At 45.9% G+C, this 22616-nt stretch overlaps 1 protein-coding gene across 1 annotated transcript in view; it reads right to left on the minus strand.

Moving 5' to 3' along the window:
- LETM2 (leucine zipper and EF-hand containing transmembrane protein 2) overlaps positions 1-22616 on the minus strand; it is a 780753-nt gene that overhangs the window by 394530 nt on the left and 363607 nt on the right. The window contains exon 5 of the mRNA XM_069617933.1: positions 1748-1888. Coding sequence (XP_069474034.1) covers positions 1748-1888 — 141 coding nt within the window. The remainder of the gene's footprint in view (positions 1-1747; positions 1889-22616) is intronic.

Below are 22616 nucleotides of genomic sequence, written 5' to 3' on the forward strand. Positions count from 1 at the left end.
TAAGTCTCTTATATCCAAGATGCGTCTCGATCTTCGATCCTTCTTTGGGATTAGGAAGTATGGGGAGTAGCAACCCTTGTTCCTCTCTGCTACAGGTACTGGTTCTATAGCACCTTTCTCTAGCAGGGTTAATATTTCCTGCATCAGGAGCAGATCTGGATCTTTGTAAGAGCTGTACCTCGGTGGATGACTCTGAGGCTTTTTAAGAAAGGGAAAGCAGTAACCCAGGACAACTGTTTACAATGCCCATGCATCGGAAGTAATAGCCTGCCATTCTGTCAGATGCCTTGACAGTCTGCCTCCCATTGCAGTTTTGTGAACTAAGTCCTCAGAGAGGTTTTGGGGCAGCAACGCAGTGGCTGATGGCAAAGTAGACGCTGCAGTCTTAGGACCTCTTCTCTGTCCACCACAGGGAAATATCCTCTGCACATCTTCATGGTTAGAGGAAAGAGGCTTGAAAAAGTCAGCCCTAGGAAAAGGGGTATATGTGTTCTCCATAGTACCCAATGGAGTCATAATATTTTTCGACAAAGGAGTCGAAACTGTCGACGTCAATGTCTTCGACACGTGGAGTCGAAGAGCTTGACGCTCAATGAAGTTGTTGGCGTTGATGATGCATCTTTCAGGACCGATGGCGTTGATGCAGAGTCTCTATGGGCCGATGGCGTCGACGACTCAGTACTCGAAAGGACTTTTCCTCGACTGGAGGGATCCTTTGACTGCTCTCAAGGAGTTTTGTCGCGGGGCCCGACGATGCACAGCTTTGATGCTCATCAGGTCTTTCGACGGGAGCATGACTTTTGGGTGAGTCGAGGGGGTCAAGGCCGCATTCTCAAACATCTTCAACATTTTAAGCGTATACTCTTCCAATTGAGCTGGTGAGGCAGTCTAAGTCAGGCATGCGACCCTTTCCGGAGAGGAACTCGAAGACGAGGAAGATGGCGACCTATGGCACCATTTCTTTCCATGTCTAGACTATGACAAGTGGTGGGAACCCTTACGCAATCGGGATCATTTACTTTTCTTACGGCAAGATGAAACAGTTCTCGACTCGTCTGAAGTTTTTTTTTAATGGAATCGAAGGGGATTTATGGGTCCCACCTGCCGAGAGCGCTCTCTCAGGGCTTTCGACATCATGGACAGGAAGCCCTCACACTTCGATGAAGGATGAGCGGACCCAGACACCACAAGCATATTCTGTGGAGGTCCGTAAAAGACATCTTCGAACCGCAATCACAGCATTTTTTGAAACCCGATTCGAGAGTGGAAGACGCCGATGACGAAACCATTCTTTCGAATATTACTCAGAAGATTTTCAACGATTTTTCGAAGAATTTTCTTCAAAAAGGAACGAAGCGTACCGTATTAGAAGCGTTAGCGTGGAAAAAGGGAACTGAAGCCAACGTGCGCTGTGCACGCTATATATGCATTCGGTGACATCGACATCGAGACAGAGGCCTCCGAGGGACATCAAGTCAACAGGCATTGACGCACAGCATCCCCTGCTGAACAAGAAATTCCGAAGTAGCTAAACTATATATTGGAAACATCAAAAGATAAGTAATACGTGGGAGGAGACAACCCATTTGAAGAATTGATTATAGGTTGCACACAGCAAATCCAATCACCTTAAGCAGAGTAGAGACAAGTGGGTTGTGAACAAAAGAGAACATAATATGCCTTATTAAACAGGACTCAGACAAACTGAACAATAACACAGGGTGGGGGAAAAGGAAGTGGTCCTCACCTGCTGTACATAAGAGGAGAACTGTCCAGTCATGGCACCCCCAGTCTCTGCTTTGTTCCTTCTGGCCATCTCGGAAATGGTTTCTTGGAGGAACTTTGCAAGCAACAGCTTTGCTCCCAGTTTCTTCTTCATCTTCTCTTCCTTGATGTTGGGAATGGAAAAGGCAAGGTAGGATAAAGTACCTCAACCATACATTATATTGGCAAAAAACAAGACGCAGTAATGCGTTGGTGCTTATTTTATACAATATATTATGTATAAACTAAAGTTCATGCAGGGCTCATATCTATAATTTTCCAATCCAATCAGATGGTCAGTATATCATGCTAGTTCGGCTTCCAATAGTCTCTGATGTCATGAAGTTATAATATTTTCTCAGGAGCTAGCGTACAGCAGAGGCGTAGCCATCAAACATGTGGGGCTTGAAGCTAATGGAGAGGGAGGGAGAGAGAGAGAGAGAGAGAAAGAGAGAGAGAGAGAGAGAGAGAGAGAGACATTCGTGTCATAGCTGCTTCGTAGCGGTAGGTGAGGTGTTCGTTCTGGCAGGTTGTTATCCAGGCCAATTCTGGCTGTGTTGGGCCTAAGGAGAACGCCTAGGCTGGAGGGTGCGTAACCAGCTGTGGTTAGTTAGGATGATGGGCAGTATGAGGCAAGTGATGGTATGAGAACAGCTATACCGAATGGTGTCATAGTATCGCTGTGTTCTAGTTGAGTGGTGGTGTAAAGAAGAGAGTAAGCGTGGAGATGTGATATGGTGGTTTACCTTAGGTGCTAGAGATCGAGCACACTCCAATAGTACCATGCACTCCAGCCGTTCCATGCCCTCCAGCCGTTCCATGCCCTCCAGCCGTTCCATGCACTTCAACCATTCCAAGCACTTCAGATTGTTCCATGCACTCGATTCATTTTGTTAGTGTCCTTTCTGTGCCCTCTATTTGTTCCGTGCCGTCCATCCGTTGCATGTACTCGCTCACTATGCACACTATCAGTTCGATCAGTTCTATGTGTTCCTTCCGATCAATGCACTTCGTCCGATCTAAACATCTATACATGTTATCTCTTCATCATCCGGTCTGCTCATGTCCACGTTATCCGTTCTCTATGCATCATCCATCCACATACTTGACCCATTCCATACATCCTGTTTCATCCGTTCATCCACATCTACACATTTCATCCGTTCCATCCACATACTTCACCCGTTCCATTCCACATACTTCACTCGTTCCATTCCACATACTTCACTCGTTCGTTCCATCCATCCATCCATTTCTCCCGATTCATCCACATTCTTCACCTGTCCTTCCACATACTTCACCCGTTCCAACCACATACTTGGCCCGTTTCATCCACATACTCGACCCGTTCCATCCACATACTCGACCCGTTCCATCCTCACATTTTCACCGTTCCTTCCACATACTTCACCCGTTCCACATACTTCACCCGTTCCATACACCCATTTTCTCTGTTCCATCTACCTATTTCATCCGCTCCTTCTACATACTTCACCTGTTCCATTCACCCACTTCCCCCGATTCCATCCACCCATTTCGCCGATCCATCCACATACTTCATCCTTTTCATCCACATACTTCATCCGTTCTTTCCACATACTTCATCCGTTCTTTCCACTTACTTCATCCGTTCTTTCCACATACTTCATCCGTTCCCTCCACACTCTACGCCCCCTCCACACTCTACGCCCGCTCCACATCCGCTTCACACTCTACACCCGCTCCAGACCCTACATCTGCTCCACACCTTACATCCACTCAACACCCCCAGACCCTACATCTGCTCAACACCCTACATCTGTTCAACACCCCACATCCGATCCACGCTGTCATCCGCTCCACACCCTACATTCGCCTCACACCCTACATCCATTCCAAGCTCTCATCTGCTCCACGCTCTCATCCGCTCTATGCTTTCATCCGCTCTACGCACTTCATCCTCTCCACCGACTTCATCTGCTCCATTCTCTTCATCCATTCATCATGCATTATCGGTTTAAATCATGTCACTTGTCACATGCACTCGACCCGTCCCATGTTCTCCATCTGTCCCATGCATTACACCAGTCTCAAGCACTTGAATCGTCTATTCTATTTGTTCCATTTATACCATGCACTCTTACATTCCATGCCATCTATCTGTTTCATACACTCTACCAGTTCTGTGTGCTCTGTGCACTCATCCGTATCGTGTATTCGCCTTTCCATCCTCTCCACTTTATTCCTCTCATCCATTTTGTTTCTCTCGTCCATTATATTCATTTCATTCATTTAGTAAATTTCAACCATCTTACTGCTTTCATACACTTTCTTCTTTTTATCCACTTTAATCATTCTATTCTGTTTTTCCTTTTTAGTTTACATTAGAAGTGATTAGTTTTTGATTTCTCGCTTGGATCTTGATGTTGGATTGTTACCAATGTTATTGTCATTTATGATCTAGTAGTTTGGCTAGTTGAATTGTTGTTATCCACTTTATTCCTCTCGTCCATTTTGATCCTTTTGTACATTGCATTTATTTTATACATTTCACTAATGTCAACCACTTTACTGCTCTCATACAAATTATTTTTTTATGCACTTCACTGCTTTGAATCGTTTTACTCATTCTATTTTGTTTGTCCTTTTTAGTTTACCTTAGAGGTTAGTTTTCGATTTCTTGCTCGGATCATGATGCTATGATTGTTATTTATGATCTAGCATTTTGGGCTAATGTCAGTGAGTTGCTGTTTTCCAGTTTGAGTTAGGGGGTCGGTTTTAGGGGAAGAGCCATGTTTTCAGTAATTTGCAGAAAGACATGAGGTCCTCGGTGAGTCGGTTGTGGGGTGGGAGTGCGTTCCACAGAGTGGGGGCTAAGGCTGAGAACGATGATCTACATAACCTGACCGAGTTTGGTTTTGGTGTGACTAGGAGGCCGGCTGAGCTTGACCTTAGAGTACGTGGAGGGTGATAGGGTTTTAGTTTGTCTTGAAGATATTGGGGTCCGGTTTTATGCAGTGCTCGGTGAGAAATGCATAAGGTTTTGAAGGTCACCCTTCGGGCGACTGGCAGCCAGTGCAGAGTTTTGAGGGCTGGGGAGATGTGGTCTCTTGGGCCAAGCGCTAGTAGCAGTTTGGCTGTGGCGTTTTGTGCTCTTTGTAGTTCACTCTGAGGTAGAGGGGGTTAGCATAGTCCACTCTTGATATAACAATTGATTGGACCACGGGGAGTCTGTTGGGAAAGGAGAGGTATGGAAAAATGCGCCTAAGAGTTTAGTTTAGTTTTAGCGATTGCTATTCCTCCTCCTCTAGAGGGACGGTTTAGTGGAATGAGGGAGTAGTCTGGGGGGAAGGCTTCGTTGGCAATCGGGGTAAAGTCCTCAGAGAACCAGGTTTCTGTGATAAAGACCAGGTCCGGTTTGTCAGAGGCGAGGAGGTCAAAGATGCTGTGTCTGTTTTCTGCTACAGATCGGGCATTAAAAAGGATGCAATTTACTTTGGTACCGGAGGGTGATGAGGGAGTTGCAGAGGAGGTGGGTGGGGGGAAGGGGGTGGGTGATGGGTACTGAAGACTACCTTAGAATTCTGTTGTAAATGTCCAGGTTCAGTGCTGCCAAGGAGGGCACACGTAACAGTTGTGCATGTAACGTGGTGGCATTGAGAGTGATGTCAAGGGTGACATCAGGGGTGGGCACGTCATTGAATGTGGCGCTGCTTGCATAAAGGGACTCGGAAGCAGGCACAGCGCGAGAAGTCCCACGATGGAACACAATGTTGAAACTTGGATGAGACCTTTTTTCTTTTTCGTTCTGTGGGCTGGGGTTCACATCTCCTGGATTTGCACCACGCTGTGCAGCTCAGTGTTGGCCTGGTGAGGGCCTCTACATCATGGCTGCCCCACGCAGCTGCCAAATCAGCTTATTTCTTCTTCAACCATGCCCTGGCCTGGATGAGGCTGTCCTGATTGGCTGGCCCATGTTCATCATCTAGGTGCACCCGGAGCCAGCTCCCTCAAAGGGCCACCTGAGAGGGCCTTGCCCACCCCTGTATGTCCCAGTTCGGAGTGAAAAAATGGTTTGAGCAAGGGGTTTCCTCTGTTTTTTATAAAGGGGGCTGTGGTATGAGAGGAGTAAACGTATAGAACAGCAGAAACAGTTCCCACTAGCTACCCACCTCTACCACACCATAGTTGTAGGGTAAACTACTCTACCTGATAGAATTGATATAATCAAATTATATTTTCGACCAAGGGTGTTGTATCAAAATAACATATTTTAATTTTATCTCTCAGACAGTTACGATAAAAAGACATATATAAAAAAAAAAGTACATGCGCACATTATTGACAAATTGGCACACAAAAGTGGCCAGAGATCAACACTTTAAGCTGTTTCTCTCATACATGCATGTTTGATTCATCTGCATTAAATGGTTACGTGATGTTAGTAACCAGTGAATGAGACCATATCAGAGTACCAAAAACATGGTATAACAGTGTCAGTCCGGGCATCACTACAGCGGTCCGAGGCTCCTTATGCTGTCCACCACATACCCGTTAAGCCTTCCCACGCCTGCTCGTAGCACAAAGCCTCACAATCCACTGCCTTGAAGCCTCAATTTTTCTGTCCTACGCCCCTTTCCATGCTCATCTCTCCTAGCTCACACTGCGTATCTTGCATATGAACTCCTTACTTTGATTCCTACCAAATAACTCATAAGTGAACTGCTGTCCCTTTTGCCTTGGAGTCACTCCTGACTGCCCTGCGCCTGCACGGCTAATCTCTCCATAGCTACCTGATCCTAATCCTCCTCATCTGCACCATGTTATTCACTCACTCCTGGACTTCCTAACATCCCAACATTCAAATGCTACCTTTTATCCTAATGGCCTAAATCTGTGTTGCTGCATTCAATTGTCTGCTGTTTCAATGGCTAGCAGAAAATCAACCTCTTAATTGCTGCACTTTCACCCCACCTTACTGGAACTATCTTCTGCATTTTAGTACTGCATTTTCCTTATCTCTAATCTAGTCAACACCCGCCTCTCCTGGTCTGAGCATTCACTCCTTTCCTCCGACCTGGTGCCCCTTGGCCCTCTATCCAATCCACCCCCTGCACTGCCAGCCTCCTTCGCAGTCATTAGACCAATGAAGCGAGTGTCAGCTGCTGCTTTTGCCTCCACCTTCATCCCCCCTCCCTCTGACTCTGTCCTTGCTAACCTGAACCTTCCCATCTCTAACACCCTTGACATCCTTACCCCTTCCATGAGGATCCACCTAAAACCTGCCGCCAAGAACAGCTGACACGACTCTGATCTGGCAAGTGCAGAGTTGCTGAACGAAAGTGGCAGACCGTGGGCTTATCCTCTGACAAACTGGCCTGGCACCTGCTCCAAAGGCAATATCGCTTCTCTATCCACTCTAAGAAACGAGCCCCCATTCAAGCCTGCATCTCTGGAACCACTAACAATACGGCCAAACGTTTCCAAATCTGCAAGGAACTCACCAATCCACTTGCAGTTTCAACCTCTCTCCTTCCTTCACAGGCTCTCTGCAGTGCCCTGGCCTCCCACTTCACTTCCAAAACTCAGGACATCCTGTTCTCACTCTCCTCCACCCCTATCTCCTCTCCCATGCCTGCTCCCATGCTTCCCTTGGCCCCCCTCCTCCGACTCCCCTCACTCTCCTCCCTTCTGCCCATAATACTGGATGAGGTCTCTAAAGTAGTCTACTCTATGAAGGCCTCCTCCAAACAGTTGCCCCCTGCTCCTCCAGAGCCATTAAGGACAACATCTCATCTCTCGCCCCGGCTCTTACCGACTTCTGTAACCACTGCTTCGCCACTGGCTCTTTCCCTCTATGCCTCAAGCACTCCCTTGTCCACCCTCTCTTAAAAAGATGTCTGCTGACTCCTTCTGCCCAGCTAACTATTGCCCTATCTCTACAACCCCCTTCTTGGGTAAACTCTTGGGAAGTTGGTCCTCCCCCAACTGACCATCCATACTGATCTTGTTGGCTGCTTCACGACCATCAATCTGGATTCCGGGCATCCAGAAGCACGGAAACAGCTCTCCTGAAACCCCGTGAAAGCATGCTGGTAAATCTCGACTCCGACTCCTGGTGTTCTCATTCTTCTTGATCTCTCCTCTGCCTTTGACGCGGTCAACCATTCCATCCTCATAAAACGACTCAGTGACACCATCGGTATCACTGACAGGCACTGGATTGGCTGACCTCATTCCTCACTAACTGCCCTTCCCAGCTGCAACTGGGCCCTTTCTCCTCTACCACCACCCTCTTTACCTGTGGCGTTCCCCAGGGCTCAATCCTATCGCCATGGCTCTTCAATATCTACCTCGCCCCTTTTGCTCACCTGATCTCCTTCTTCTCACCTCATTTCCAGTGGTATGCAGAGGAGACACAGCTTTCCTTCAAACTTCCTTCTATTGTTACGGTGAATTCTCTGTAAGGCTAATTTCCCAAACCTAGTGAGTCCGCAAGCAGCTTTGCTGGATTTTTGGGCTTTATTTTTTTCTCTCCTGCTAAGAGTGAGATTCTTTTTCTCCCACTCTTAGACATGATTTGAGGTGTTCCTTTAACTTTCCATGTGTTTTATGGGCTATGGGGTCTGTAGTTGTGTAATTCAAGGGTTTCATCTTGTGTAGGAAATCGGCCTGTACAGCAGCTTCTAATATGGTTTTAGTTATGTTATAATGCTGGAATTTATACCACACCAAAGCCATTTGCAATGTCTCCAGCAGCTCGGGGGGATGTGAAAGAGGGGTTGGGTTAAGTTAGCGAAGACAAGGAAAATGCAAATAGCTTTGTTCTCACATTGATGCGCAATCTGGAAGAACTCTGTGCTCTGTATGTGGGTCTGTTTCTAGATGTTCTGTGTCGAGAGCATAGAGGCATTTGCATCCAGAAGGTACCCTTGTGTGCCCGAGGTGCAACTTGCATTGGCTGAACCTTTTGGTATGTATTTAGGTTGTTGAGGTGTAGAGCTTTGTTAATTCATGTCTATTGCGAGGGATATTGCTATGAGTGCATGGCTTAGTTGGTCTACATCTGGTGTTGTTGGGCAGAGATGTTGAGAACTTAAGTCTATCCATTCGATGAGTCTGTGGTGATTTCCAGGAGGAGGTGCCCTTGTGTAACAGCAATAGCGCTCTATTGCAACCATCGTATCTGTTGCAGCAAAGAACTACAAATACCAGCAGTTCTGTAGTTCTTTGCTCGCATTTATTGACACGTCAGGCGCGTCAGCGCCGGCGCGTCTGAGACGGTTTGTGGCGGTTCGTGGGGTGAGTACCTGTACCTGCACACCCCGATCCGCTGTTCCAACTCTTGCTCATAGATTTCTTATGGCTTCTCGTTGCGACCTCGTGCTTTCAATTGCCCGCAGTCGTAGACTAAGGATCAATCAGTGTGCACGCGATCTTTCAGAACAACGTGTTGCTCTTATTCCCACACCCATGACTCCGGTCATTAACCACAGCCACAGTAAGCAGACATTAACAGTGGAATCTACTGATCAACCACCCCAAAGTCCACTTAATCCCCATCCTAAGATTGCAAAAACAATATCTGCATCTGCTGGGACTGGACTGAAATACATATTACTCAATACACGCTCCCTGGTTAAGCACTGTCATGAGGTAGCAGACCTCATTGTTCAGGAAAAAGTGGATATATGTGCACTTACTGAAACATGGCTGCATGACACCGCCCTCCACTCCTTATTATTGGCCACTCCAACAGGTTATTCCTTCTTTCATTCCGATAGACAAGAAAAACGTGGCGGTGGTGTGGCAGTGATCTATAGAAGTACTATTAATATACACGAATCTGTCAAACTAGTTGTGGATCAATGTGAAACTCTCTTTCTCAAATTGAGCCTTTCTGCTACAGTCTCTCTTAACCTTTTGGTGCTCTATAGACCACCAGCTGATACTCCCTCCTTCGAAGAACAATTACTGGCCTTTATTGGCAACTTCTGTAAACCTCATACACCTACTATTATTCTGGGTGATATTAACCTCTGGGCTGACAATCCCTTGGATGCCTTGTCTATTTCCCTAGCAGATTCCCTGCTCTCCTTATCCTTTACTCAGCACGTTAAAACCCCCACTCATACTGGTGGCAACATACTTGACTGGGTCATAGCAAAAAATGTCCCTATCATCAACATGGATGTAAATCCATGTATCTGGTCAGATCATTTCTCCATAATCTTTCAGACTAACCACAATTGTATTCTGAGAAAAGATAATCAGCCTACTATTCCTGTTTTGTCAAGGAACCTACGCAAAGTCACCCAAGAAGCCTTTCGTACTACGCTCATTCCTCTATTACCCCCTTTAGAGATGACCATGCCACTCTGCGACTTTGTAGCTAACATAAGATCCGCACTTGACACCACTTTAGAAATACTAGCCCCACTGAAACCCTCCAAAAAAAAAAGGATAAAAACGCTCCCTATACTCCATTCTCAGTTGAAATTACTGAGGCCCGCTCTAAAAAACGCAAAATGGAACGACAATGGCACAAACAACCATCCGAGTCCAGTCTGTATGCCTATAAGCAGGCGCTTTTACAGTATAAATCCCCTATTCGTTCAACGAAAGAATTGCATCTTAACTCCAGGATCTCTAAAGCCAAATCTAGCTCCAAAGAGCTCTTTGTCATTCTTCAGGAGCTCAAAGGTTGTACTACCATGTCAATGCCCTCGGCAGACAGTACTTGGTGTCAAAACATTCATAACAGCTTCACCAATAAAACTCTAACTCATCAAAACAATATTATTTCTCAGGTCAAATTATTGACCAATACCTCCTCCATTTTTGATAACATGGATTCGCCTAATTATTCTCATGTTTTCACCTTTAAACCCGTTTCTACAGCCAAAGTTATCGACATCGTCGTAAAACTCAAACCCACTTCCTGTAGGGGAGATGTTTTTCCGGCCTCCTTATTTAAAGATCATATTCATACCCTTGCCCCATGGATTACTACTTTTGTTAACAGATCCTTCAGTGAATCATATGTCCCCGAAAGCATAAAAGAAGCATGGGTCACTCCTTTGCTTAAGAAGGAAAATCTGGATCCTGCAGAGGCAGGAAACTATCGCCCAATCACTAATGTTCCCTTTTTGCTGAAAATCATAGATAAAATCGCTTACTGTCAATACCAAACTTTTGTCGAGGAACATGATATTCTAGCCTCTCAACAATCTGGGTTTCGCCCCAATCATGGGACCGAGACTGCACTGCTAGATTTAAAATCCTACATTGCTGGCCTTATTGACAAAGGGCATATCGCCCTGTTACTATTATTAGACCTATCCGCTGCGTTCGATTTAGTCGATCATCAACTACTGGCGGATAGACTAATCACAATTGGCAAATGTTCCCTTGAAGCCTCTGCCTGGTTCAAATCTTTTTTGGGACCACTGAACATGAGAGTTACTAAGGATAATGCTCACTCCATGGCATCCCTTCTATTATGTGGTGTTCCACAGGGCTCATGTCTTTCGCCTCTTCTCTTTAACATCTACTCTCGTCTTCTCTGCGCTCTTCTGTCAGCCCTAGGCATTTATTTTGCCAATTATGCTGACGACACGCAGGTTATTAAACTCACTGGTGAGTATCAAAAAGATGTTGAGCACATCAACTCAATCTTCACTGAAATCCAGAAGTGGATGGCTCTAAACTCACTGGCCCTCAACAATGCAAAAACAGAACTGTTGATTTTAGGTACCCAGAAAAATCTGAAGAAACTTGACACAAAATATGACAACTTTCTGATTGGCCAACATACAATCCCCGTATCTAAGTCCGTAAAGACCTTAGGAGTTTACTTTGACCCGCAGCTATCTTTCACCCGTCAGGCCAATTATCTCAAATCCTCGTGTCATTATTATATTCAACTTTTATGGCAGATCCGTCCTTATCTGTCTATAGAGAACCTTGCTGTGATTGCAGCCGCCATTGTAAACTGCAAGCTCGTTTATTGTAACAGTCTAATGATCGGTACCTCCCAGGCCAACATCAAAACCTTGCAGATCATACAAAACAACGCAGCACGCGCAGTAATGGGCCTTAAGCGCAATATGCACGTCTCTGACGCCAGGCGTAGCCTTCATTGGCTCCCTGTGAAACAGCGCTTACACCACAAAGGCCTTACCACTGTGTTTAAATGCCTTCATGGCCAAGCTCCATCCTATCTCGCTACCAGGATCAAAAAGAAACATGTCACCCGTTTCTTGCGCTCAAGTAGCAACACCGTCTTGGTTCAGCCCCCATCTATCCTGAAAAGATTTGGGGATATTAGCTTTGACTCTTGGGCTCCAGCTCTCTGGAATGCTCTCCCTAAATACCTCTCTAATAGCGAGTCTCTGCCTATCTTCAAAAAGAAATTGAAGACCTTCCTGTTTGATAAAGGATAGGTCCATTTCTGTCTTCTTAGCGTAGCTCTCTCGGTACTTGAAATCAGTTCTCCGCTATCTTCTTCCTCATTCTGCTGGTCTTTATGAGGTTTAGATTTCACCAGTTTTCATGTCTTTTCGTTCTCCTTGTCTGATATTGTTTTCTGTTGTTTTTGTCCCTTTCCTCCTCTTGTGAGCGCCCTGAGGCCTATGGGTTGGTGGCGCAATACAAAAATATAGATAGATAGATAGCTCAGTAGTGATGCCCTTCAGTTAAGTGTGATGAACCCAGGGAATGTGTCCTTTCTCCCCAATGGGGAGCCACCATAAAGGAGACTCGGGAGGTGAGCCTGCTAAGCAAAACACTCCCTAGGGGACAGGGCAAGCGGGATTGCACTGGGGTGACCCTCCCTTAGGGGACAAGGCATCCATGAGCAGAGATAACAATCGACGTCCCTGTTACACTGACTCCCAAGCATTCATAAGATACATGGCCGTTGAGAAATGTTATGATGTCGAGGGCCCTTTTAACAGGTTTTGCTTGGTTTCTGACTCAGTTGTTTACATCCACAGCAGCTGACTAGAACCAATGGGAGCACTTTTCTCATTCCAGGAAGGAAATGAAAAGGCTCTGCACCAGTGAAAAAGGAGGGTGCATAACGCAGTCGGAAAAGGCCAGCAGCCTGTGATGTAGCGCAGAGAAGACGCCTCCCTTGTCGGAACCTGAAGGCAAGACCACGCTGGAAGCGTGGTGGGTGGAGAGTGTGTGGAATGTGTGAGAAACCTGAAGGTGTCTCCCTGACTAGTCCCCTGTACAGGAGGGAGGAGTGACCTCTGACGGGCCTGTAGGATCAGAGCTCACCCATGAGTACATTAAGACGAGATAGCTGCACCTTGAGGTGGATGGGGTCCGGGATTCTCTAACTCCAACACCAATCAACAAGGACAACTCAATGGTTTGGCAAAGGGAAGTCCGTTTGATGACAAGTACAAAAAACGGGGAAACATGCAAATCAACAGTGATGCGATCGCCCGTCTCGCTTCAACTCCCAACTATCTTCATTCAACAGCAATAGTTATAGCAAAAATGTTTCACCCTGCCTCCCTTCCAACAATCAACACTTTAGGGCTATGTGTCAATTAGTTGGCCGAGGATGGCCCTGAAACTGTAGCTTCTTGTTTGGAAAAGTTATGGTATCTTCTACTTTTGGGTGACATCAGACATTGGTATCTCTTCACGCTCGGCTGGTCACGTGTTGGCACACCGTGAATCTGCTTCTTTTTCCTTCTATTTGTGCATTTATTTCTCCTTTAGGCCCGCAACCTGCATGGGCCTCCTTATCTCGACCTTCGCAGGGCAGGCTGCTCTTTTCTTAAGTTTTGATACTCTGAAGTTACTGTCTGCCTCCCTCACTTGGTTTGACCTCGACTTCCCAGACACGAGCTGCCTCTTGCCGAGTTTCGATTCCGCTCTTTCGTCTGGCTTTGTGATGTTTATGAATCCTGGCCTGTTTGACCCCTAGCAACCTGGGTTTAATTATGCTATTGTACAAAGTGGACTCGCACTCATATAATGTGCTTCATTGAGGTAGATACATAGTTGGCGCTTGCCGCTATTTTTCTACTAAGCATAGCAAGCAGCACTGTTTTCTTAGCTTCTTGCGTTCCAAGCCTATTTACATGCGTCAGCTAGTTGCATATTTTCGTCCTGCTTTAAATTTATGTTTCTTTATTATTTCGACATCGTCTCTTCTTCTAGGTCCATTGCGTCATTATTCGTAACATTTCGTCTTTGTTTATCACCTTTTTGGTTGTCGTTTCTTTCATCTGTGAGTCTGTCCGGGCCCTTGTGTCGTCACCATTCGCCTTCAATTAAGGCCCTTTGGGTCTCTTCTGGGACAGTTTGCAAGTAGTCTTCATTTCGTGTCAGCTGCTGGTACAGTTGTCTCAATGGATACTGTACTGCCCATGGTTGTCTGGTTATTGGCACTTCAATGGGCATTGCTCTTCTGATGGGCACTGAGTAGAGCCCGAGTGCAGCTCTCTGCTGGTTTATTTGCTCATCATATGTCACATATCTTGGTGTGTACGTTCCTGGTACTTCAAAATGGGTGGCTGGAGGGCAAGCCAAATCTGGGACCTACTCTACACCCCGGGGATCTGTCATCCAGGTGGCCAGGACACGGCCATCGCTTTTGGATCCAGTTCCTGGGAGTGGACCAGTGAGGGAGGATCACCTGGATGCGGAGTCCTCTGGGAGTGGGAGTGGAAGTGGGACACAAACGGGTAAGACGCGGTATCCCCATTCTATTGACACATTTTCCCCAACCAACCACATAGGATATGCAAACACTCTAAACCCGCCCCTTTCTGACACAAACACTTTCACATATAACAAAGGATGACGGATTAACACCCGAGCCGATTTACCTAGTATGTCCCAACACAAGGGTCAGGCGAAGTCAGGCAATCGACCGGAATCACACACACACCCGATGGCCCTTTCCCTTCCCCACAGGGATAAAAGGTGAAGCACGAGAGCACAATATGAGCAAGGCAGACAGCATGTCGAGAGAGCTAACTCAGCTCAGCAGTTCAAGAGGAGGAGAAAGACGGCGCAAACCGAGAGAGGGTGACAAGGAGAGAAATGACCTTGTCCTTTCCGACCAGGGCCTGCGAAACCTCAGCAGAAGGAATCGTAAGACCGCGAACAACAGCCAGCGTGTGTTGCAGCAGATGTCAAAGGTACACAGGACCCTCCTCCACTGATAACCAAGCCAGGGAGGGACGCTTGCCTCTGTGTTACCAACCTTGACTCCAAGAGGAGAAAAGCCAAGCGGTTCAACACAGCCGGTGAATCGAGGAGAAAACCGATAAGAAACCTAACTGTCTTGAACGAAAACTAGCAAATGGCTAATTGAACTGTGAAAGCTTAAATAACTATTGATACAAAAAGGGGGAAAACCAGCAACAGAGGAGTCTGGCACCACGTGGGTGCTCAAACTCTGGGCGATTACCCGATTGTTGAAACTACCATTACCAGAGGGCCTTGGGAAAAGTAAAAGGGTCAAAGTGGTCATACAGGGGTCCAGTAAAATCCTCTGTACAGTCGAAAGTCTTTGACCGACAGATGATTGTGAAGCTACAGGAAGTGAATCCCACCTTGTAAAACTGATGACAAAGTTGGCAAGAGTGAACTCGGAAGAGGGATGCCAACAAGAGGCAAAGTCTGAAGTCCCCATGTACAGTGTATTGACAAGAGTGACCCTGGCCGAGGGATGTCCACAGTGAACTGTTTTGAAAGACATTAAGAAACGTGAATGTCAGAGACAAGGATCTGAGCGCCGGAAGAGGGGGATCCAAGGATGAGAAACCAACACCCATCGACCCGTGAATGCAACAAAGAGCAGTGCAACAGAGAAAATCTTTGAATGCAGGCCAGAGTGAACCCGACAGAGGGAGGCTGATAGTCGAGAGGTGTCTGAGCCCAGAAGAGGGGGACCCAAGGGTGAGGAACCATCACCAAGAGTGCAACCGGAAAATTACTTTTGTTTTGTACTTTGAACCTGTTAGGCCCTCGGAAGCAAGAACACTTAACTACCGAAAGTCCTGAAATCATTAACAACTTTTTGTAGATCTGAGCCCGGAAGAGGGCGGATCCAGGGATGAAAAGGCATCACCCAAGGTGTGTACCGAAAGGAACTTTTGTTCGTTATTTTGAAACCCATCAGATCCTCGTAAGCAAGAGACTTTTTGTAGAAAAGAGACTTAACCAACAAAGGCCCTGATTTCTGAGAGCAGAAATGTTGGCTCGTGCTGGAAAAACTCAAGGGTGTGCCGTGCTCCAGAATCCTACAATATTCCGTGCTTAAAACGTGGTGAATGGAGACCCCAACTACCACATCCTGACTTATTATTTGTGAATACTTACTTCCTTCTTTCTTAAGAGCATTATCCCACATTTATTTTGTATTTACCGTAAGGATTGGCAATAGGTTTTTCTCAGTATAGGCCCTTTTATTTGACAAAGACACCACTTCGACTGCCTTATTATTGTTTGATGGTCAAAGCTTGCTCATAGATTTAGGTTTAGATTAGGCGTTTTTCCACCCTACCTATAAAGTTTAATAAACACCCTTGAACTGTGATCACTTGTGTCTGTCATTGCTGTTGCCACCATGAGTTTCTTACAAACGCTAATGAGTCCACGTAGCAGGCGGAGAGCTGAAAGCTACCTACCCGATAAGGAAAGCAGACTCTGTCGAAGCAGCGTACCATCGCCGAGCAACCCCAATGCCGAAGTCTTGTCCGTGGAAGACAGGAAGAACTGGGGAAGAAGACCTAACTGTGATGAAGTTGGGTTAGAAGCTCCACAGTGCCTAAGGATGCCGCCTCCCTGACACACACCACTGTCCTAGCACAGGTAATTGGCAGGAGATAAGGAGTGTGTGGAGGGTGGATAGGAACCAAATTAAAGCCACAAAGGGCTGAAACTGAGAAATTCCTGAGAGGGGGAGAAACCAAATTACGAAAGGCACAAAGTGCTAAAGGTCAGAATATTCTGCGAGGGGCAAAGCCGAAGGCTGCACAGGCGAACAAGTCCACAAGGGACTGCCAGTGCGAATACCAGGCAAGCGGGTGAACACAAAACAGGAGACAGCCCGAAGGGCCAGACAGCTCAAGTTAAGCTGAGAATGATAAGAACAGTAGTAGTTTTGCTTAGGATAACCAAAAGACTTCTTGTGTTTGTCGAGGACAGAAGAGTCCAGATCAACAAATACTCCTAGGTGGAGAAGAAGTGTTTGAACTTTTATGATACTTTACTGAAGGGTCCCAAGTAACCTTCTTCAGGAGTTAAAAGAACTCATTTGTTTAAAAACCACAAAAAGGCCCAGCCTGAGAGACACCGAGAACTAATGAAAGAAGTGGGTGGGGGCCAGAAAACAGCCACTGACTTTGGCTACATTATACTGTTTTGTTTTAGTAGTATAGAAACCATACGTTAGAATAGGGTTTTGGACCCAGGACAGAAATTAACGTGTGGCATCCAGTTTGTCATTTTCTTTGTAGTTAGGGACCCATCATCGTAGACATAGGGCTAGTTGAGTTTTTATTTCCTTTAATGAAGAACGTTAAATTATGTCCTCTTATGCGCCTCCTATGTCTGACCTATAACATAAGGTACTTGGTTAGAAGTCGTCCTGACGCACCCTGGTGTGGACGGGTATCTCTGGCAGTGCACAGTGTGAAGTAGTCCTGCAGTGAAGTAGTCCTGCATGACAGTGAGGGAACACAGTGGAATGGTGTGGGAACATAGTGTGTATACAGAAGTGACAGTGGGTGAGGATGATCCCATCATTCCCAAGTAGCTTTTTTAGTAGGAATTCCAGAGAGTGGACTGATGGAATCCTGGTGGGGTTTCTAGGAACCATTCAGCACTCTGCAAGGTCAGGGTAGATATCTAGGTACCAGCGATCTTAATCTCATTGGCTATCGGGAGCAATTTACAGAAAGGAACTGAATGCATTGGGCAGCAGATCACAACAGGACACAAATTACAGTGGGAACCCCAAGTGTCAAAATAGTAGAAACTACTGTGGGATACAGCAAGAAAATTACAATAGGACAACAATTACTGTGGGCCACTGTGGAGCAAAATCAATGTATATCACAAATTAACCAGGGAGCAAAATGGCACAATTAAACCAGGGAGAAAAGCCACAAGGGAGCAACAATTCTTGCAAGATACCAAGAAGCATTGTGGGACACCAGAAAGCAAAATAATAGTGGGTCGATAATTATTGTTGGACACCAAAGGGCAAAATCACAGAGAGGGATAACTGGGAGCAGAAATTATGTGGGTCAACTATTCTTTTGAAATACCAGGGAAAAAATTCTAGTGAGGCAGTAACTATTGTGGGACACCACGGGTCACTATTACAATGTAACAGAAATTACTGTGAAATACCTGGGAGCAACATTACTGTGGGGGCTACAACTCTTATACGATACCAGAGGGATAAATTACAATGGCACTCATGTGTGCAAAATCACAGTGCGACACCAGGGAGCAATATAAAAGTGGAGTAATAATTATCATGCAACACAATAAAGGAAAATCACATTGAGGAAACCATTACTGTGGGTGGCCAGAGAGTAAAACAACAGAGGAACATCAGGAAGAAAAATCACAGTTGGACAATAATAGTTTTGGGGCACGGATATGCAAAAATCACAGTGGGCCACCAAGGGGAAATTCACAGTGGCGCAATAATTATTGTTGGACACCAAAGGGCAAAATCACAGAGAGGGATAACTGGGAGCAGAAATTATGTGGGTCAACTATTCTTTTGAAATACCAGGGAAAAAATTCTAGTGAGGCAGTAACTATTGTGGGACACCACGGGTCACTATTACAATGTAACAGAAATTACTGTGAAATACCTGGGGGCAACATTACGGTGGGGGCTACAACTCTTATACGATACCAGAGGGATAAATTACAATGGCACTCATGTGTTCAAAATCACAGTGCGACACCAGGGAGCAATATAAAAGTGGAGTAATAATTATCATGGAACACTAGGAAGGGAAATCACATTGAGGAAACCATTACTGTGGGTGGCCAGAGAGTAAAACAACAGAGGAACATCAGGAAGAAAAATCACAGTTGGACAATAATAGTTTTGGGGCACGGATATGCAAAAATCACAGTGGGCCACCAAGGGGAAATTCACAGTGGCGGAATAATTATTGTGGCACCCAAGGGAGAAAAATCCTAGTTGGAAAATTGGAGCCAAATCACAGTGGGGAATCATTATTGTGGGAAATCAGGGAGCACAAACACAGGGGGACACTAGAAAGTAAAGTCACAATGGGACACGAGGGAGCAAAATCACAGTGGGGCAATATTCGTTTTTGGACGACAGGGCGCAAAATCAAAGTGGGATACCAGGTGGCAAAAATCAAAGCAGGGCAATAATTATTGTCGGACACAAGTGTGCAAACTCATTGAGGAAATATTTATTTTAGTGTTGCAGGTGGGGCACAGTGACAGTAGGATGCCAATCAGATCAAACACAGAGAGCCAACCATTACTATTACCCACATGGGTAATATCACAGTTGCGAAATAATTATTGTGGCACATCAGGAAACAAAATCAGTGTGGGGCAACAGTTATTGTGGGGAACCACATAAAATGTCATAGTGGGGCAATAATTACTGTGGGGCACCAGGGGGCAAAACGCAGTATATGAGAAACTACTCTGGAATACCTGGGAACCGAACTACAGTGGGACAACAATTATTGTACTGCGAAAAAGGGGGGGAGGGGACAGACATGGAACACAAGGGAGCAAAATCACATTCGGACAACATGAAGCAAAATCAGAGTGTAGCAATACGTATTGTGGGACACCAGGGAACAAGATCACAGTGGGGCAACAATTATTGAGAAGCAAAAGGGGGATGGTCCATGGTGGAACACCACACAGCAAAAATCACAATGTGCTAATAATAATTGTGGGACCACCAGGGGAAAGAGCACAGTGGCAGATGAAGAAAGTCTGCATGACACCAATGACAAGGCCACTCGGAGGCTATTAAGATTGTTGTCCACATGGATTGTCAATGTTTCTGGGTCACCACAAGGAGGCATAGGATTTGTAGGAAAAGTGTAAAAAATGCTGCTGGACAATTAATCAATATGGTATACCTCTTGTACTTCAAACTGGATGAAGGTGCAGATGTTTGCATATTCCTCTGCCACACAAAGATATATATCAGGTTTACCAATATTAGAGAAGAATCGCTTTGTTTAAGGCAAGCCTATTTTTGATCTTCCAAGATCAATCTGCTTAAGAAATTGGCCAGATCATTTGACACTGTGACAAGGTCTCACATTGAGACATGAAAGAGAAACAGTGGACACACGGGAGAAACCCAGACTGATGCTGTTTAAGGAAATGTATTTTTGCAAGACAGAACACAGGCTCTCATCCGAAGGTTAAACTTTTCATTCACTTGAAATTAACACATAGTCTAAGAGTGGATAGACTCAGTATTGCTATGGATTTTGACAAGTCACCTGAAGACGCAACATGTTGAGAGGTTGAAACTGGTTGCTCAAGTCCTGAGGAGATTTTTGTCTAAAGGCCACATATGGAGAGACTAATATTATCTCCACCTTTCTGAGATTCTAAGCCGCAATGCACTTAGAGAACACTCATAGAGCTGACAAAAAGCTTAAATAAAAGAGCTTTGTATTGATGGTGGCATTCACTCACCGGAAATGTAAGCAATTTAAATACTATGGGCCTCATTACGACCCAGGCAGAAAACCATGGTGCTAATAGCACCATGGTCCATGCCGGTAACTTACCGACTCCTTCATGGAGAAAGGGGGAATTACCACCCCATTACAAGGTTGGTGGGGCGGTAATTCCCCCTTCCTCCATGGCCCTTCCCCTTTCCCATTTTTGCCCCATAGGGCTCAATGGGAATGGTGAAGGCGCTAAGTACGGAACCGCAAATTGCGGTACCGTACTTAGCACCAAGGTCCCTTTGCAGGTCCCTACTTTAACGGCTGGTGTAGACCAGCCGTTAAGGTCGGGTCCCGCAAAGGGACCTCGTAATCAGGCGCTAATGGGTTAACGGCACCACAGCCTTTTACGGTGCCGTTAACCCATTACTGCGAGGGTCGTAATGAAGCCCTATGCATCAGAAACCGTCAATGAGCTTTAATTCCAACAACCACCTAAATCCTCAGTTAATATCAGTGGACTTCAATTCGCACAACCACCCAAGTACTGAGACAAGGAGGATGAAGTAATTGATTCAGAGCAGCATGAGCTTCAAGCCTAATGAACGTGCTAATTGTTAGATGAAAACACCTGTCCGCGGGACCTTTAAAATTGGTAACCCAACTATGAGAGGACTTGAGAGAAGACGTGTCATTTCGACTGAAGGCGGACAGAAGCTGGAGGAACGTGATGGTGTGCGGCAGTTGGAGGCACGAGTAGGTTTAGCAGAGTTAAAAAACTTGCCAGTAGAAAAGGAAAATAATGTGGTGCAAGCAAGGCGTGCCGATGAGACACCAGAACGGGAAGTGGATTCCTAAGCGTCCTGCAGCCGGGAGAAGCAGTATTGCCCTTACCGGGAGCTGAAGAGAAGCAGCGTGCAGGAGCGGAGCCGCAAGAGAAGCTGGAGAGACGTCAGAGGATGAGTGGGAAACAAGCGGCAAAGGTACGCTGCATAAGCGCAAGCAAGACCAAAGACGCTATACAAAGCTGGTGAGTCAGCCCGAGAAGAGTGGGGACCCTGGGGCGTTTCGGCGACCGTGCCAAAGAGGATTTGAGCATTATGAAGTTACAGAAGAACAAGTTACTTACCAATTGGTAACGTTCTTTCGACTGGATGTTCCTCCAACGTATTCCTCATTTTAGATGAATTCCATCCAGCTTTAGCTGCTTCAGAAAAAAGATTTTGGCAGAGGGCGCCATGCGTCGATGTCGTCGAGTCGAGGTCCCTCGAAGGCCTCCATCGAGGGTGACGTCACCGGGTATACAAGTAGCACGCTCTAAACCCATTGGCCTCAGTTCTGTTTTCCCTCTCTTGCTCTGTTGTATAGATAGTGTAGGTAGCCAGATGTCAGCCTTGCAAGAGTTGAAGTGGCAATAACCCGGAAAATCTACAGAGGGGTAGGATGGAAGGGCAATGAGGAATACGTTGGAGGAACATCCAGTCGAAAGAGCGTTACCAGTTGGTAAGTAACTTGTTCTTCGAATGGATTGTGTCCTCCAATGTATTGCTCATCTTAGATAGACTCCCAAAGCAGTGTAGAAAACTCTCTGGAGGAGGGAGTAGATTTTTAATATCATGTAGCCGAATATAGCACTGCTTTACCAAAAGCAAGCTCCTTAGACTGGGAAGCATCCAGACTATAGAATTTAGAAAAAGTGTGCAGCGATGACCAAGTTGCTGCTTCACAAATAGATTTTATGGGAACACCTCTTTGAAGGGCTGTCGAAGACGCTATGCCTCTGGCAGAGTGGGCCCTTAAGCCTTCTGGTGGATCTTTGCCCGTTAATCTGTAGCATTCTGAAATGCAAAGCACAATCCAACGTGATATGCTTTCTTTTGACACCGACTGACCCAATTTCCTTCCGGTCTAGCCAATTAAAAGTTGATTATCCACTCTAAGCTTGGAAAGCTTAGAAATGTAAAAGCTTAGAGCTCTTCTCGGGTCCAGCCTGTGCAATCTTTCCTCCTCCTTACTGGAATGAGGTGGAGGATAGAACGCGGGCAGAATCATTTTCAGATTTAAATGGAAATCAGACACAACTTTAGGTAAAAATGAGGGTTTAACCCTTGTTAGGGAGAATTCTCTTTTAAGGCTAATTTCCCAAACCTAGTGAGTTCCCCCAGCAGCTTTGCTGGATTTTTGGGG

This window comes from Ambystoma mexicanum, chromosome 10 (assembly GCF_040938575.1).
Source record: "Ambystoma mexicanum isolate Mex_15411 chromosome 10, UKY_AmexF1_1, whole genome shotgun sequence".
NCBI classification, from domain to species: Eukaryota; Metazoa; Chordata; class Amphibia; order Caudata; family Ambystomatidae; genus Ambystoma; species Ambystoma mexicanum.